General features: G+C 43.3%; 1 protein-coding gene across 4 annotated transcripts in view; it reads right to left on the bottom strand.

The window, feature by feature from the left end:
* The window catches only part of MMEL1 (membrane metalloendopeptidase like 1), a 60222-nt gene that overhangs the window by 14756 nt on the left and 26101 nt on the right, over positions 1-19365 (bottom strand). For all 4 annotated transcript variants that reach the window (XM_024104304.3, XM_065575180.1, XM_024104302.3 and 1 more), the window contains exons 5-14: positions 18405-18485; positions 16589-16684; positions 15025-15143; positions 14199-14264; positions 10650-10784; positions 8875-8964; positions 4354-4490; positions 3670-3763; positions 2162-2290; positions 1066-1164 (exon numbers count right to left, since the gene is read on the bottom strand). In XM_024104304.3, coding sequence (XP_023960072.2) covers positions 1066-1164; positions 2162-2290; positions 3670-3763; positions 4354-4490; positions 8875-8964; positions 10650-10784; positions 14199-14264; positions 15025-15143; positions 16589-16684; positions 18405-18485 — 1046 coding nt within the window. The remainder of the gene's footprint in view (positions 1-1065; positions 1165-2161; positions 2291-3669; positions 3764-4353; positions 4491-8874; positions 8965-10649; positions 10785-14198; positions 14265-15024; positions 15144-16588; positions 16685-18404; positions 18486-19365) is intronic.

Genomic DNA, 19365 nt, shown 5'->3' with positions numbered 1-19365 from the left:
TGAGCCAACAAAGAGTGTATCTGATGTAAGTATTGAGAATGTGTGCAAGGGTTGTTCAAGGGTGATGGGCTTGGGTACAAGCATTTGGTGCACTTATATAGGGCTTCCTGAATTCAGAGGAAAGTGACTTCAGTGGGAACTGGAGTGGGATTCAATGATCCTTTTAATGTTGAATCTCCATGGGACACATTCTGTCCTCATTTGTGGCCTGGATCCAAGTTCCCCTGAAGGCCCCTAAAAGCTTGATTCAACGTCTAGGGATGATTCCCATTGACTTCAACAGCAACTTGCTCCAGATTCAATTAATGCAACGCCACTGAAGTCAATAGTCCGACAAAATATGAAATGAACACAGGGTTCCTTCTGCTTCCTCATGCCATATGAGCATATGGCTGCATTATTTAAACATGTCAGCTTCTGCTACCTCTGACTCCCTCCGAGAGAGCTGGATGTGGGGCTCTCTGCAATGAAAACTCTCCAACGCCCGATTGCTGAAGACGCACAGCCTTTTGCAATGTGGTATAGAGTGACCCAAATACTTTTTGAAAAGAGGCAACATTACTGAGAAGTAAGAATTTTTTAATAGGCAAAAGCTTCCATTTGGGAACCATCTGAATCCCTTCATATTGTGGAATAATGCACTGGTCTGATGGACTGGCTAGCATCAAAAAGGATGCTCTTCATTTGATTCATACACAAGAAGAATTTAAGGAAATGTGGCCTAATCTTTTGGAAGTTTATTACTAATATATTTCTTTTTAATTGGTTTGACCAATTTGGCTCTTTTAGGTAACTTGTAGTTTGTTTGGGTTTCTTTGGCTTACCACTTTTATGTGATACATTACATTAGATTCTATTATAGTTTGTTTGGAAATAAAAAATGTTTGAAAGCTAAATAAATAAAGGATCAAAGGCAATATCCTGGAGAAAATTATGGATAACTGTGAAAGTGGATTTTTATTTCTCTCTCTCCTTTTTTAAGGGAGGAAAAATAAGACTTGCAAAATTTGACACAATCTTCTGATATTCCCGCACAGGATATTGTGGTCTCTTGTTATTTCTGACCTTCTCACGAGCTTTCTCTTTCGATGTTTCATCCATCCACTGTAATTCATCGAGCGTCTCAATGAACACTTCCCGGATTTTGTCTATTAAGTCTCGGACCTAAAATAGAGACAAGTAAGAAATTCACCACTGACATACTATTTTTTCTTCTCAACCACTTCTAGAGAGAGAGCAGGCTCCTAATGAAGAATAATCTCCTCAAATGCTTTGTGATAGCACATGGTGCTCCACATTGAAATATACATCATAAATGAGTTCCCTGTGTCTGCTACCTGCTGACTGATTGGCCCAGTTCCCAACACTCGGTTATGTGTGTCTCCTGACTTGACTGAACTGTGGGAGACATGAACTGGAGGAGCTGAAAGGCAGGCAAGAGATAGGTATCGTGCCCAGCAGCTAACCATGCTGGGATACCATTGGGAGGCAAAGCATGTGGAAGATCACAAATCACATAGCTTGACCCATCTGAGCTGTCTGGCCTAGTGCATAATGCACTCGACCGGAACACTGGCACTCTGGGGGTCTGTTCTCAGCTTTACCACTGGCCTGCTGGGTGACAGTCTTCAGTATTTCCCAACAAAACAAAGAGAGGATCTGGGGCCTGCTGGTATTCTGTCAGAAAGTGGCTGACTATCTGCAGAAGGTGAAATCCCTCTCAGAAGAGAGAGCCCATAATCCTCTGCCTTAGGAACAAGGCCGGCTCCAGGCACCAGCTTACCAAGCAGGTGCTTGGGGCGGCCACTTCGGACAGGGGCGGCACGTCCAGCTGTTCGGCGGCAATTCGGCGGATGGTCCCTCACTCCTGCTCGGAGCGAAGGACCTTCCGCTGAATTGCCGCCGCAGATCGCGATCGCGGCTTTTTTTTGTTTGTTTTTTTGTTTGACTGCTTGGGGTGGCCAAAACCCTGGAGCCGGCCCTGCTTAGGAACAATAAAACTCCCATCCTGTCTGTCTCCCCCCGAGTTACATTAAAGCTCTGCACTATGTACATATTTAACAGATATTAGGCCACAGGTTTGGGGTGGGAGTTGAGGCAGGGGAGGAGGGGATCCATGGGAATTGAGGGCTTATGAGAGCATGAAAGGTAAACTACATACCATCCTCTTGCTCTCACCAGCAAATGTCTCCCTGACATACAGAGCTCCCACCGCATTCTCCATGTTGTTGTTGACGTAACTCACGCATTCCCGCCAACGGGCCTCTTCCAGTGTTGTCCCATAAAGTGCCTGGAAGAGAAATGCAGGGGGATCAATTCTGCCTATGTACCTTCCCCTCAGCCCCACCCCAAGTTGTTAAAGGGCAAGAGGGCTAATCAAAGAGAGAGGCCCTCATCCATTCAGCTTCTGTCCCTTCACACTTTAGCTTTATTTCTTCGGAAGCTCTGGTCTTCCTTCCATTGATCCACTGTGCACAGGATATTATTAGGAGGTGGTATGGGTACTGTTCAATTTCTGTCCCACCACGCTGTCATTTCATGGCTTATCTGTCTCTCCATCTATCTGTCTGCCTAAGGCATTTCTGTAGTGCCCCTCACTTTGATAGCTAAGCATGATACCCACCCTTGTTCCTACATGCGTTGGCTTTACCAGCCATTCTCAACCAGGGGTCCAGGACCACGAGCAAGTTTTAGGGGCTCGGCCAAAAGGGTTGGCATTAAACATGCTGGGGCCCAGGGCAGAAAAGCCAAAGCCCCGCCATGTGGGGCTGAAGCCTAGAGCTGAAGCTAAAACCTACGCAACTTAGCTTCATGGGGCCCCTTGTAGCATGGGGTCCCACGCACTCGCCCTGTTTGCTACCCCCTAACCCCAGACCTGGCTTTCATATGCAGAAACGCTAGTTGTTGTGGCACAGGTGGGTGGTGGAGTTTTTATACATGGGGGGGGGATCAGAAAGAAAAAGGTTGAGAACCCCATAGCTTCACAATCTATAGGAGGTGCAGGCATCTGTTGGAAGAGTTGTCACTAGTGATGGGCTAATGTCAAATGGTTTGGAGGATATGTATCCAAGAAAGGTCTACCTGGAAGCCCTGAGCCTGTGGTATTTGGATTGACCCAGAATTTCTCATGGTAAAAAGGCTCATTTCAGTTCCCATCTTGAGTCTAATACTAAAGTTGGTGTTTAGTTTATTTGATCTGGTTGTCTTATTCCTAGTGACTTGATGGGATTTGTATGTTGGCTCATCCCCACATATAGGTCCAAGGAAATGCAGAACCCATTTCCCTGTGGGGCTGAAAGAAACTGAAACATCTTAACTGTTCATTCAGCGTTGCTTTGCACCTTTCATGTCTGGGGATCCAGCAGCAATCTTAACTCAAAAAAGAACAGACTTAGATGACAACACTAGGGATGGGCCTGCCCCTGAACTCCAGATGTTAACATCTCCAGACTCTGGTGGTGTTTGGATCTGAGTTTAAACTTCACACGTTGAGCCAACCTTTCACTCAAAGCAGGGGTTAGAATGTTGATTTGGTTAAAGTCCATTGTGCAGATATGGACTGGCTGCCCTTTGTCTAGGATCATGATGTCCTGATGCTGATGGGTTCAAGGCCACTAATGCAGAATGATGTCACAGCTGAATGGACTCTTTGGCAGGGGAGGGGGCTACCTTTCGGTAGTTGGCCCGGGCATCCTTGAAACGCCGACTCAAGCTGCTGACCCTGTCAATCACCAGTCGCCAGACTAGGTAGTTCTGGATGGTGCTGTGGGTAGAAAGAAAAGTGGAGTTTAATGTCATGCAATGGGCCACTCTATTGCAGATAGTCAAAGGGCAAGCTTTAGTCTGAATGCAGAGGACAGGGCTAGCAATGGCTGCCAAGTTTCTTGCAACACCTATGGGGACCATGGGGGCTGCTTTTATTTAGCACAGCTCATTAGCTGCAGAAGCATCCAGAGTGCACAACATGCATAGAGGAGCCAGACCATCAGTATCACTTCACACACCCCCATTCCCCGCTGCTCTTTGGGGACTAAGGTTCTAATTTCCACCTATTTCTCCTTTTAGAATGTAACGTGAGCTAAAGCACACCCTCTTGTTTCTTTTCTAGGACACTAGTCAATAAGAGGCTGAGAGACCCTCCCACACTTCAATGACTGTTGCCTTCCACAACCCGTGTAAGGTTGTTATCCCTAATTTATAGCACAGAGTCCCCAGAAATGTGATATAATTTCACCAGGGAGTCTGTGGCGTAGCCAGGAAGAAAACCCTCCTGGTTCCCACTTTGCCCCATTTGAGCGCCAGATGGCGCCCCATCTCTTCTACCTTAATCCAGTTCTTTTCCAGGACCGTTACCTTGCTGAGTAGTTGGAGATAATCGCTTTGAGCTCCTGCAGGTAGGGCGCGCCGTACACAACTACCTCCTCATCCAGGTGGATCTGAACGTTTACTGAAGACATGATGCCTTGGATGAAGAGAGTCCAGTTAAACTCCTGTGAGGGCAGAGAGAGGCAGACACACCGATTCCAAGCTTTTCTTTATACCTATTCCAATGGAATCCTGCCTCCTCTCACTGGGCTACCTGGGACTGGACACTCTGGCTAGCAGCCTGGAGAGGATTCCTGCCTATAGAACTGTCTCCTTCCTTGTCCATCAACACTAAGGGTCCTGCTGTAACGTGTGTTGCAATATTTGTAAATAGCGCCTAGTTGCATTGGGTATAGAAGACAGAAAGTCTTAGTTATTGGTGGAACCAAAAGCAAGAGCCTGTCATATTTTATTGCCGTATCTATAGGCACAGATATTTAAATATGCCATAAGCATCCATCTGATCCCTTTGCTTCTTTAACTGTGGAGCCAACAAGCCCTGCTAGAGCTAGGATCTTTCCTCCCACTCCGGGTGCAAAATATGCTCCTCCATTCAGTCTCCTGGGCTGCAGAATAGGAAAATTCAGACTGTGATGTTGCCCTATCTCCAGGATAATTCAGTCACAGATGAAGCATTGTTGGAGCCATTGAACATTGTAACTGGCTAGGAAAGAGATAAACAGCACGAAGAGCAAGACAGGCATGAGGAAAAGCTGTGGAACTTAATGTCATGCAAGAGGCCTCTGTTGTTGGTGAGACAGAGACTGATGAGGAAGTAGCACCAGTTTAAAAAAAAATATATCTGTTTGTGGCACCAACCAGCTGGGATGAGGCTGGAGAATTGAAGACAAGTCTAAAATGGAGATTGGTGCTCTCAAAGAGGTATTGAGTGGCACCCCATCATGATGGATGCAGGCCACTCCAATCCACCCAATAGAGAGCTCTGTGGAGGCGAGACCATCCCAACTTCCAGAAAGAGGACAAAGGCAATACCTGCAACTGTTGTTTTCAGGGTGGGAGTGAAGAGCACTACAAGTCTGGATGGATGTCGTCTCAGCAGGAAGCCCCAAAATAGTGGACCAGAGGGGAAACTACATCCCTGTCACTCCAAAGGGCCTTGAGTGACCGACCACCACCAAAGGTCCCACAGAGAGAGTCATCAAAAATAAACAGGGAAATGAGAAAGCCAGGGGACTAGTAGACGTAGACATGTTAAAGACTGGTCTAGATATACTTGAACAGAGGAATGGTAACTGTGAGTATAATTGTAATATTGAAAGGAGAGTAGGTAGTTGTTCTCTGATGCCAAAGCAGCACACTAAGCTCACTAACAGTGGTGGGAAAAGTAGGTTTGGTGTATTTTGAATGGGGTTAAAGTAGCCGCTTTGTGAGACACGGACTGCATAGTGTCACACCAGTGGGCGAAGGCAAATCTTCTCAATGACCCAGGAAGTGAACTCCTGGAGTTGCTGGAAAACGATGAAAGACTGAGGCTCACAGCTTCCTATGGCACCCCGGTTTCCTATGGGGTGGGTGGGCTGCAATACACTTTCAGCTGCTAGATGGCGGGAAAGTACTGACAGTGTCCATGCTGGTCACAGCTCATAAGGTGGCGAGTTCTAACATTGGACAAAAGGGCCAGATGACACAGGTCGCCAGCCTTCCAGAGTCATTTGTCAATGGCTTTCCCCCATGGTTAGTAGAAAAACATGAATGTGTTGGCACAGTTTCTAAAGGCCACAAAGTCCCAGTAAGAGCCCTGCTATTCCTGTTATGTACAGCTGCACCTTCTGAGAGACTGGGAGCTGTGTTGTGTCAGCAACGGGAGGGCAAGTTACGGTGGTAGCTATGGCTCTAGGACCCTTTCTCCTGTAGAAAAAAAGATATAATTTACATTCTGGGAAAGTGGCGTTCCTGGCTCCAAAATGGGCAATTTATATTGGGCACCATCCTTCAGTGTTTACACAGATAATAATAACCCATTGACATATGTACTGACATCAGCCAGATTGAAGGCCACTGGCCAGTGATGAGTAGCTGACTTGACTGACTTTAATTTCAATATCAGATACCGGTCTGAACATCTAATATTGTATGCGCTTGATTTGGGCATAGGAATTTCTCAGTAGTTACAAGATAAGTTTGTGATGCAAATGGAACGGATAACACCAAAAATCTTGGTCCCTAAGTAGCAAAGGAGTGTTCATGTTAGACCCAAAAAAAAGCTTTGCAATCAAGCAAGACTTACCTGTGGTGCTCAAAATGCCAGGACGAAATGTAATGTTGCCAGGGGTGTGTAAGGCATACAGTTAACAAACTGCACCGTGCACAAAAGGGGGTGAACTTTTTGGATAACTCTCCCCTGCATTCCCCAGAGGCAGTAATTTTCAGCCACTCCCTGCCCTTACCGGCTGAGGTTGCTGTTGTATGGCGGCGGACAGGTTGTTTTTGGAGCCCCCCCCCCCTTTTTTTTTTGCACAGACCCCCTGAGTCTCTGCTCTGTGTTACAAGTGTGAGCTGTATGTTTGTAATGACGGAGCTAATAAAAATACCTGTGTTTTTGAAGGACAGAGTCCGCATTTTGAAGCATGTTACACACAAACCTTTCCTACCTTTGGCTAGACAAAGTCTTTGGTTGGAATTTTTGTTGACAGATATTGAATTTGCCACCAGAGGGAGCCCATAAAGCCTGTGATTATGATATTATATTGAATGCCGTGAAGAAAACAAACAAACTGTAAATACATATAACACCGAATATACATGGATATCCTACTTTATTTACTCTTTCAGACCTCTTTGGCCTGCACAACAGCTAGGAACCAGCTAGACTTCATTTATTTTCTGTTTTGCTACTGCAGCAAAACAGCATGACATGTCCCCCTCTCGGTTATATTTTCCCACTTGGTTCCCAATTAAAATGGGGGTTGAAGGTTTTTTTACACAGTGGTAAAGTCTGTCACTTGAGTTCCACCCTGCCCTCTGTCTGTAAAAAATATATAGCACAGATCAGAGGAGATCCTGCCCTTTGGGAAAATTCCAACCTGAATTTGATACTGTTTTGGATTCCCATCAAATTTATCTAGTAGTGATGGTGAAAGTAGAGACATTATTTTTCCCACTAACTTGGCTAGAATTGCTACTGTGCTATTCATCAATAGATACATATATCACTTGCATATCTGTGCTAAAACCTACTTAAAATAATATTAAACCCAAGGCAGGATGGATATTTAGTTAAGGGTTTCCCACTACTTTTGTCGTGTCAAGGCATTGCAAGTCAAAATGCAGATAGGATTAGCTATTGTTCGGTTGGGGGCTTGTGAGCTGTAGACATCCTTCTACACAAAGTGAAGAAGTCACTCAGTCATTTGACCTCTTTGTGCCACTGAAAGTTTAAACATGGCTGGGAGAAAGGAAACTCGAACTCATTCTTGGAACAACTTGTGGCCACAATTGCTTGTCGCATTTGCAGACTTCTGCAATGATTTTGACGGAGATACTTCCATGCTAAAAGAGATGAATGACTCATTACAAGTTTTACTAAATGATTATGCTAGCTCTGAACAAACCATGTTTTACACCTGTTTCTTCTGTGCCTAGAACTAAAGGACTTTAAACCACCCTTTTTGGACTGGAGTTCACATATTTATGATCCTGCATGATTCAGAGATTTAAGGTCTGGCAAATGCTTCAATTGTGGCTTTGTTTAAAAGGAAAATGCCTTAAAAATCTCTTAGCTTTACATTAAGAAGAGGCATCACTTTGAATCCCTTTTGTTTTGCAGGTATAAAGAGTCTGCAAAGCTGTTTTCCATTGACTAGACCAGGGTAGGCAACCTATGGCATATGTGTCAAAGGCGGCATGCGAGCTGATTTTCAGTGGCACTCACACTGCCTGGGTCCTGGCCACCGGTCCGGGGGGCTCTGCATTTTAATTTAATTTTAAATGAAGCTTCTTACACATTTTAAAACCCTTATTTACTTTACATTCAACAATAGTTTAGTTATATATTATAGACTTTTAAAAAGAGACTTTCTAAAAACGTTAAAATGTATTCCTGGCACACGAAACCTTAAATTAGACTGAATAAATGAAGACTCGGTACACCACTTCTGAAAGGTTGCTGACCCCTGGACTAGACCAGGGGTAGGCAACCTATGGCACGCGTGCCGAAGGCGGCACACGAGCTGATTTTCAGTGGCACGCACACTGCCCGGGTCCTGGCCACTGGTCTGGGGGGGCTCTGCATTTTAATTTAATTTTAAGTGAAGCTTCTTACACATTTTAAAAACCTTATTTACTTTACATTCAACAATAGTTTAGTTATATATTGTAGACTTATAGAAAGAGACCTTCTAAAAACGTTAAAATGTATTACTGGCACGCAAAACCTTAAATCAGAGTGAATAAATGAAGACTCGGCACACCACTTCTGAAAGGTTGCCGACCCCTGGACTAGACATTGGGAGGAGCTGGAAACCATAGAATTCTTATCAAAACACTTACATTCAATGCAAACTTTTCCTGGAGCTCTCTTAGGGTCATTTTGTTGTACAATAAGGTCACGTCATGCCTTTCTTCTGCAGGAGCAGTAGCCTGTGGACATTCACATAGTATCTTCAGAATTGACTGACAAGAATTTCAACAGCTGGAATCACACAAATGCAGGGGTATGCTCGCGCACGCACGCACACACACTCACTCACTCATACTCTCTCTCTCTCTCTTAATTGCTCCTTAAAATATATTCAGTGTTTTTAGAAAACTGGATTTTCTACATTTCAGGATATCAGTTAACATCCCAGGGAGTGAGTTCAAGACCACTATGCTAGTTCAGTAATATGATAGCCAAGGAATTCCCTCCATTCTCTTCAAAACCTGAATGGAAAACTGCAGCAGCAAGATGAAACTTGCAATGCAAAAATCCCAGCATTGGAAAACTGAAGTCTGTGAGTTCTCTTCTGCTCTCAGTTTAAAAAAAAGCAAATATACAGGTAAAGTCAGGATATTTATAAATATGGGAAAATTTACACTCCATGCAGTGCTGTTTTTTGGGCAGATTACTGTGTTTGATCTAACTGTGGTTGGGATTTCTGGGAAATACAACCAGTCTACGCCACAGATGAACTTTATGTCCACCTCTATCTGCCTTATACCTAAAATGCATTTATCAGTCTCTACTTGTCTAGTCATTTGTTTGCTGACATAGCAGATTGGAATAACTAACTGATCTTAGATAAATGTAAGAAATAAACTTCAGCTACACAAAAAGTTGCAAGCATCTTAGCCAACATGTGTATAACCCAGATATTAACTGTATAGAGAATCTGTGCTATGTCCCCTATTTTTGGTGTCCTATTCAACATGGCAAAACAGAGATCCTACATAAAAAAGAACATGAAAAATAAAGATGTATTTTTTTTATAATCGTAAATAATTTTTTTAATACTCAACAAATCCAGATTTTTCACATTTTTGACCTCTTTCATTGCTTGCGTACTTTTGTCATGTATAAATACTAATAATTATAAAGCTTAATTGAACTGTAGCATATGGGTGTATATATATAATTTCTTTGATTATTTTGGCAATATGGCTTTGAACTGCTAAAATGTTTAGTAATGGTTTGACATGTTATTACATCCCATGATATTGAAAAGAAGTCATTCAACCTAGGTAAAAATGTGTTCTTGCAGTAAATTATTCAGCCATTAGAAGTCTCTAGGTTCAATACAGAGATCCAGACAGGCTGTGGTCCCTGTTAAACAACAGAGACAGAGTTGGAACTTAAACTATGTGGAAGTTTGTCAGTAGTGGTAGGTATTTAAAAAAAAAAACGCCTTTCAAGATGCTGCAGCACTTTAAAAGCACCGAAAGAGCCCTAGATCTGTCCAGGGGAGAATTCCCCCTTGTGTAGATTTTATAAAAGACAGTTTGTTGCCTTGAAAGGCCCTTGCTGCAGGTCACAGCATGGGGGGCATGGCCAGGGGCAGAAGGAAACATGGCCATCGTCAACACCACTATGACCATTCTGGATTGTGCTATTGAACAATTCACGGACGCTGCTTCAATTTAGCCCATAATCCTGGGTTGACAAAAGAGCTATACAACCACCTTTGCCTTGCCTCCATGTGGGCTGTGAGTTTTATGTTATGCCTCATGGAGGTGCAGCACAAAAATCTCACCACTCCTGTTCAAGAGAAGCTGTGGTTCCATATATCATGAAAACCTATCACTCTTTCTCAGTTCAGTCTCAGTCTCTCATAATCTCCCGTACTCACGTTTGCAATCTCAGTTTCAAGCTTCATAACCTTTGCCATTTCCTCTTGGACAAAATTGTCGTCTTTCGCCAAATTCTTGTCTTCTCTGATCATTTTGGCAATGGTGATCATAAATTGCAGGTAGGCTTCCCGCACCTAAACACATATGAAAGGAAACCTTGTGCGTCTGTGTCATTTTTATAAGGTTAACTATCTACATTTTCTCCACTTATCAAGGCAATCTTGTCCAGAAATTCAGGTTTATAATAGCATCAGTATGAGAGATTTTCTGTGGTGTATCTTGTTGAGTTGAGGGAGTTCTAGGGAAATCCGCAAATGCGCCAAGAATGAACCATAGGGCTAAATAAAAATGCAAAAAGAAGCCATTGATCTTCTAGAGATGGGCTTGAACCAAGCCCCTGGATCTTAACAACCCTGAACATTGGCAAAATTTGGTTCCCAAGCCAAGCTTTGCAGCGCAGACTCTGCCCTTGTCTTTTCAATGCAAACTTCTCTCACCCATTTAGCTTGTCTCTTTTCTATTGTTATGATCGTACAGTAGCACGGAGATGCCTCTCCCAAGAACAGGAGCCCATTGTAGTTGACACTTCAAATACATAGTGAGAGACAGCTCCTGCGTCCCAAAGCTGTGAATTAGACAAGACAGATAAAGGTGGCTGGAAAAACAGAGGCAGAGAGAAGGGAGGTGATTTTACCTATTTCCTTATTGGCAGAAGTGCCTTTTGGGAAGACTGAACAACAGCTATCCCCGTGAAGTCTCTTCATAGGGGATTGGCTGGCTTTTGGGAACTGGAGAGAACCCATCTTTCCCTCTGCCCCCACAGGCCTTCTAGGCACCAGCATTGACGGTAACTTTTTTATTCTGATGTAGCAGAGTTTATGGTCCACCCCTTTAGTTCACACAGGGACCGAACTAGTGCAGCTGCAACTTGGTGTTCTTATTTTCCACATCAGGGATTACGGGCCATAACCTCAATTGGTGGTAACTGGCATCACTCCATTGAGCTGGTGCAAATCGATGCAGCTCAACTCAAGTCAATGGTGTTCTGCAGATGGATAGCAACGGAGGAGCTGACCATTTATTTCCTCCTTTAGGGTGTGCTGTTCACACTCAGTCTGTTGGGATCATGTGTCTAGCTCTCCCACAGGCCATAGATCTTCTATTCCGCGCAAGGCTTTGAAAGGTCACAGATGTGTCTATTTGTTCAGCACTTGTGTAATAGTCTGTCTAGAAGCAAAATTCAGTAATGGTCACCAAACAGAAATTTCCAAGAGCCAGATTCTGAGCCCTGTATTTTCCGGGCAAGCCCCACTGAAATACACAAGACTGCTGGTGGAGGAAGGTATTATTCAGCATGAGTAAAGGTGCCTGAATCTACCTAAGGTACTTTATATTTCGCCCATTACATGTGAGCACTTCACAGTCTTTCCTGTATTTAGCCTCACAACATCCCTTAAGGTAGGGCAGTGCTATTATCCCCTTTGTACAGATGGGGGAACTGAGGCCCAGAGAGGCTAAGTGACTTGCCCAAGCTCACACAGGAAATCTGTGGCAGAGTAGAGAATTTGAATCTAGATCTCCCAAGTTCAGGCTAGTGTATCACTGGACTCTGCCCCTCACCCCTAAATGAATAAATGCAGAAGCCACAAAGGCTCCTTGCTTTGGACTGTGCTGAGGGAATAGTGCCTCCTAAGAGTCAAACTAACAAGGGTAAATATTTAAGGTTTAAAGTTTCCTCAATAGCAATATAAGAAACCCCCCCAAATGTAGCCCAATTGGCTGAGAGAAAAGCTCTTCTTTTCCCTTCCCTTCATCCCCAGCTTCAGTGAAGTTATGGCACAAAATATAGAAGGGAATCCAGCAGTGGGGGAAATTATGGTGAGGCTACCTACAGCTGTCTTTTTATGTTGTTAATTTTGGGATCACAGCTGTATTGCACTTGATCTCCTGCCTCCTGGGAGTCTAAGTTTGACCATGGGCACGATGCATCATTTTCACTCTCCCCTCCCCTTCAAAAAAATTTGCTAACATGCAAATGAAACCTGCAGTAGGGGAGCTCACTTCCAACAGACAAGGCCCTGTCCGGCCTGCCCGCTTCAAAACACCCTGGTGCCACTTCCAGTACAATTTTGTTTCCTTTTTAGATCAAATCCAGCCCTATGAAGTACTTGACTTGTTTTGCAGGTTTCACTGTGTCTCTAAGAAATTCTGTAGGCGATTGCCTTCAACACATGCTCGAAGGAGTCTGTGAATGTCAGAAGACTTTGGCCATATTCTATAAATAGTACCGGGAGTGCATTGAAATAGCTCACATGCTGAATTCCGTGGACAGAACAATATGGGACACAGGACATAGGAATCACAATTTGTTAAGGTGGCTGAGGTGAGGATGCCGGCAGATCTGCTACCATCAGAATCTCACAGCTCTGTAGTTTGGATGACGAAAGCCTTGGAATGATATCTCACTACAGGCGTGATCCAAACCCCACTGAAGTCAATGGAAAGACATGCAGAGATATCAACAAGCTTTGGATCAGGCCCCTACTCCTGTAATATGCAACTGAGTCTGAAATGTTTGATCATTGTCTACATGGTTCCCCCTTCATTCACATTAGGAAATTCAATTTAATGCTCGGCTGCAAATCTACTCAGTTAGCATGAAATAATTACGAAAATAAAAAGAGCTTCAAAAGTATTTTCAGGCCTGAAATTGACAAATTATCTCTATCCATCTACATTTGCAGTGGCTTAGCCAAGCATTTACAAAGAAAAGCAAGAAGGAGAAAGTGAACAAATTTGGTCTGTGCAGTGAAGGAAAGTGAAACCGTTTCAAAATAGTGTCTCCAAATGTTCATGTAGGTTTTGGAACTCACAGCAAAAAAATAAGGATCACCCAACACATACAGGGCCAAATTCTCATCAACTGAGGATCCGGTCCATTCATCTTCCTTCTTTTTGTCCCAGTCAATCCTGATTTCATGAATGGAATTGTCTGTCATGGGAGATGTCTGAAACCTTCTACAGTTGGGGTTCATCAGAATGAATTTGGGGATTTGTATGAAATTGTAGAAATATGGGAATAAAAGAATTATCACATTGGATCAGACCTGCTGTCCCTCTAGTCCAGTGTCCTGTCTCTGACAGTGGCTGGTACCAGATGTTTTTAGAGGAAAGTGCAAGAAACCCTGCAGTAGGCAGATGTGGGATAATCTGCCCTATATGAAGGTCTCATCCCTATCCCTAAAAATTAGAGATTGATTTAAACCCTGAAACATGAGGTTTTTATCTCCTTTCCAAAAAGTACTCTTTTTGTTAGCATGAACTATCACAACTCTGGATAGTCTTGTTATTTATATAAATGTCCAATCCATCTTCGAGTCTTGCTAAATTTTTGGCCTCAGTGACATGCTGTGGCAATGAGTTCCACAGTCTAACTGCGATTGTTGGTGAACATGAAGATTCAGCTCCTTGTGGTTTGTAAAAGCAGGATTCACCTGCACATGATTAGTGAAAGGCAATTTTTAGTAGCAAAGTTCAGGAATACTTACTCTTTGGTAGTTGCCACCATTAAAGTAGTAGTCTCTGGACGGCATTCCCAAACTAGGCTGGTCGATCTGAAGGAAATCAAGTACATATCTCTAGTGAGTGATGAGCAGTGAGACTGGTTGGCAAGAAGGGGTCATTCAAGACTAACATGAAAAGCTGCATGGACCACTGGAAGGACCATAGCACTCTGTTACATGATAAACCCACTCAAGTAGCAAGCTTAGCCTATTATTCCTTGGAGCTGGAAGTGAGATGGAAGCCAGAACGTCCACTTCCAATCCTCAGAGGTCCAAGCATGGGACTAAGATCTGACTCTTACTCTCTAGGGTAGTATCGGATGGATACTTATCCTGGGCTATAAGGCAAGATTTTTTCAGTGACCACTGAGACTTCTGAAAGACCAAAATAAAGTAACCTGCCAGAGAAGATGTTGTCCAGTCCAGGGCTAGATTTCACATGTAACAAAAAAGGATATGAGACTAACGATATTCATAGCTCTATATGGACTAGCTACGTTTATTGGATATCCGCAGTAGAGTTTCATGCCATCTATTGAACCCTGCCGGGTAAGTCACAATACTCTACAATGGCCCAGTGGGTGTAAATCAGTATAGGATCTGCCTCAAGATGTATTTGATACCGTTTGGGGTACCATGAATAGATTTGTAGGGTTTTTTTAGCACGCACATTTCCCCCCATGTTCTGAATGCCCACCAATACAAATCAGTGCTTATGGAAAGCATGTCTAAATGCGATACAAGTTGCGACCCATTGTGAATCTGGAGTATTGGGATTTATGGAGCTGTAGTTCCCGATTATTTTTCTTACATAAATGATATGTCTGCTGGAATCCCGGTCATCGTTCCATACAAACATATCAATGAAGACTCGTTTGTTAAATCTGGAGTTTAGTGTGGAGAGTTTTTCTTCCATGCTCCAATTTGGCTCTGGGGGAATAAAAGGAAAATATGCATTATTTATTGATATGCATCGAGTAATTAAGTTTTTCATATATTGTAAGCCTATTGCTTAAGTAATTTAAAATCAGACTGGACAGAGCACTTGAGAATATTTTGTAGGGAACAATCCTGCACTGGCTGGGAGTGGATGAACAAAGTGATCCCAGAGGGATGTCTCTATTTGTAACTGATTATTCATCATTCTTTTTATTAGTGTAAGTGCTGGACAGTTCTACCTTGTACAAAGCACACAGCCACAGGAAAACCCAATTCTTGCTCCAAGCAGAATGTTTAGATATGCAGACAAAACAGTTCAGATGCACAAGGCACTTAAGTGACCCAGCTGATGTCCCTCTTTTAGTGTCTGGCCTGGGTTTTGCTGGACAGAACTGAGACGATTGCTCTAAGCTGGGGGTCAATGCTGGTGGGCTTTGTGGAAGAGATGAGTTTTAAGGAAGCACAAGAAAGAAGAGGAGGGTTTTTACCTTGCACCTCCTGGATGGGAGGGTCTTGCAGGAGCAGGGGCAAGATGAAATAAAAGGAATGGACATTTCTTTATGGCCAGTTTGGAGATTAGGAGTGGGATTTTCAAAAGCTACCTGCGTTGGTCTAATTCTGCTTCCAGGGAAGCCAATCATTGATGTAATCCATTGACTCCAATGGGAGCAGAGTTTGGCTAATGCGGAGTGCTTTTTAAACTCCCACACTGGGGCATATAATCCATAGATCACACCAGGAGCTAGTTATCTACCTGCCCAGGCATTTTTAACATGCCCATCACCGTGGTATCTAAATAGATCTGGTTTTTTTTCATGTTTCTGATGACAGATCTGCTTTGTTTAATAAAAGGGAGGTTCACATCTATAGCATTTGTAAAGCAACTACCACTTTGGTAACTAAATGTCAAAAATATGTGCATGCAAAAATGTATATGCAATTACACACCTCTGCTACAAATCACCGTCTTGTTGCTTACTTAGCCTGTGGTGCTTCAAGAGTTAATTATGCTAGTTGCATACGAAAATATAGGAGCACAATTTTTGCATGGGTGTGTGCACCTTGGAAACTTGCATCTAAAAGTTATAAAAACAATGGGGTTTTTACTTTCAAATTTTGTGCCTGTGTCTTGAGGTTTTATAATTGTGCACATTTTATCAATTAAAAAAGTTATATCATCTGCCCTTTACCTGGATGATTTATTGCAAAAAATTATCTGTGTCTATAAAACAGGGTTCTGAAATCTTTGATTGCAGGCATTAAATCCAGGCCGCCTTGTTTATGCAGATTGATGTATTCTAAATGATGTGAGAATGTCTCTCAGAACTTCGTTAAGGAAAGCCTCAGTGGAGATGTGATTCAATGACATCAGCCTCTTTAGGAAGATAAATTACCCCAACCTGACAATGTAGAGCTCTCTGAGCACACACCATTACCTTTGGTGATATTCCAATCTGCCGAAGCCACTGGCCAATCTCCAACCATAGCTAAAACCTCTAACAGGGGCAATGAATCTCGCTGCTCTATGAAGCCTGAGGAGGAAGAAGAGGAAATAAATGTAAAGTCCTGTTTCTGATTCACTAGAAACGAAGAAATATGGATGAAAATTTAGATTAAACTAAGCAGCTGAAACTTGCAATAGGGGAGGCAGATTCTAAAAGTCCCCTGTGAACCTGGATGGTGTTACACATCGTGGTGTCATCTTTCAACTCCACTGGGCAGTAAGACTATCCTAACAAGAACTCTTTGAACATGAAAGGTTCCGTTCACAGGGTGAAAGAGTTAGCGATTTGGCGGGTGTTTTGTAACTCATTCTGGGGTTCAAACAAACCCCAATCCTCTGATATTTTGTTGGGTGGGTTTTGACTTGTGAAACTGATGAATTCTGTGCAAAGCTATTAGTGTAACTGTAAAAAGAACAGGAGTACTTGTGGCACCTTAGAGACTAACAAATAGTGTAACTGTGACGCCTATGAGAAGGGAGGGTAGGTGTCTGAAACCTCAACCTGGTCTCTTGGGCCCCTGATTTGTTTGATAAGCTTTTGCACTGCTTCAGTCCTCACCTTTGTAGAACATTATAATGCCTGGGCAGTGCACACACAAAGCTTGGAGGCTGAGGCTAGTGTTTCTCTGTACAAATCAGAAGTTCTTATCCAAGGATAAGAGTTCTCCAGAATTACACAGAATTATGACCAAGTCATTCACTGTAGGTGGATTTTCCACTCTGTGTCCCTTATAACATTCCAGTATTGAGCCTGGTCCCTGACTGAGGCCTGTCAGCAATCCCACAATATAAAAATTAACTAATAATAACATAGTATCACTATCAGAAACTAGTGCTTTTGGCTGTTACTGCATAATTTTTCTAAGAGCTTATATTTCATTGACCTTCAAAGACTCTTAGGCTCCTAAATGCCGACTTTCTTTATGTACATGTGCCTGAGGTGCTTTAGAAATCATCACTCTGTGCCTTAATCACATTTGGTTATGCTTGTAAATGACTTCAAAAGCAAAGCAAGTTTCATTTAAAAAACCACATGGAGTTGCTAAGTGACAAGAGTTTAGTCACCCATCGCGTCATGTACAAAACTCAAATAATTTAAAGCCAGGACATAACATTTAGAAGCATCCTAAATCTTGCACTGTCCACATGTAACTCAAAAAAGGGGTTTGCTGGGTTTTCTTCAGATGTTTTAGAAACATTCTCCTTTACTTTCAGAACTACTAGAAGTTATTTGTTACTCTGATTACGAGAACAAAAATCCTCATCATATAACGCTGCTTCCTGGCATTTAAGTGCCATCATTTTTGGAGCATGGGAGTTCTGTAGAGTTTGCCCAACAGGTGATTTTGTAGATGACTCTTGGGGGACATGCTCCTTGGAGCTGCCATTCCTGAATATACCAGGGAACTGGCCAAACTCTTGCTGAAGCCAACAGGAAGACTTCCATTGACTTCAGTGTGGGACTCGTATTGGGTCCTAGGAGAACATGGGATAAGACTAATGGCTGGATGCTTGTGTTCAGAAAGGCAGGCTCTTCATATAGAGGTGGGGTAACCTATTACCTAACGTGCCATATCCCAGAATGCACACCCTAAAGCTTTGTGCACTCAAGTCATCTACCTGCAGAGAGGCAGGTTTTTCAGGGGAGATCCTGAGAGAGGGAGAGAGACACATTGGTGGGAAGGTTTTGCCAGAGGGGTGGGTTTGTTACTTTCACAAGTATAGCAGCAGAAGAAGAGGAAACTTACTCTCATTCATGCAGGAAGTGTAAAGCATTTTAGCTTTCTGAAAGGCTTCTCGATCACCCTGCTCCGGAGACTCCAGCACACCTGGAGGGATGAAACCACTGCAGTGAGCCGGTGCCCCGGGTAGCCTCTTTCTCATCATCTGAATCAGTGGTAGTGCAGGAATGCCAGCAACAATCAGCATCCACTGGCTCCATTGAGCATGAAATGAGTGCTCTGTCCTGGAACTATTGTACAGGAAGGCGGAGGTTGTGAAGGGGACGCACCCACCCACCCACCCGCATGGCTTCTCCTGCTCCCGCTGAAGTCAATGTCACAACTCCAATCGATTTCGGTGGGATCAGGGCCACCCTTTCAGTGTTTGTGTGTTGAGGGGTGGGAGGGGAAAGGCCTAGACAAGAGATCGGGTACTGCAGGTACCAGAGTGTCCATTACTTAGCATGTCACTGCAGCTCATGCTGATTTTTTTTTTTAACATACAGTTGCCAGCTGTTAACACAAATAGAACCAATGACAACTGTGGTATGTCAGTAACCGTGGTGTGGTAGCCGTTGGCAAAGGCTGGCTTTATCATGCTCACCATTGTGGAAAAAACATGACATAGGTCAACTTTTCTTTATTTAAAAAAAAATCAGTGGTGGTGAGAAATCTCCATGTCACCACCTCTGCACCCGTGCCCCACTCAGATCTAGCACTAGAGAAGTTTTGCTGGTAGAGCTAGTCAGACAAACCGTCCTAGACACAGGTTAGACTGTGAGCTTTTTGGAGTAGGGACCATCTTTGTGTTCTGTGTTTGTACAGCACCGTGCACGATGGATCCTGCTCCAAGACTAGGGCTCTTAGTTGCTCCATAATACAGCTACTAATATCCTGGCAAAGGAGTGCTTTGGCCGGCATAGTTTATACCAGTTCCCTAAATGAAATAAGCTATCCTGCCAAAAGAATTTTTTTGCCCGTATAAGTG

The sequence above is a fragment of the Chrysemys picta genome, chromosome 21, assembly GCF_011386835.1.
Source record: "Chrysemys picta bellii isolate R12L10 chromosome 21, ASM1138683v2, whole genome shotgun sequence".
In the NCBI taxonomy this organism is placed as follows: domain Eukaryota; kingdom Metazoa; phylum Chordata; order Testudines; family Emydidae; genus Chrysemys; species Chrysemys picta.
The sequence above is the reverse complement of the archived record's forward strand: the minus strand, read 5'-3'. Positions and strand labels throughout refer to the sequence as shown.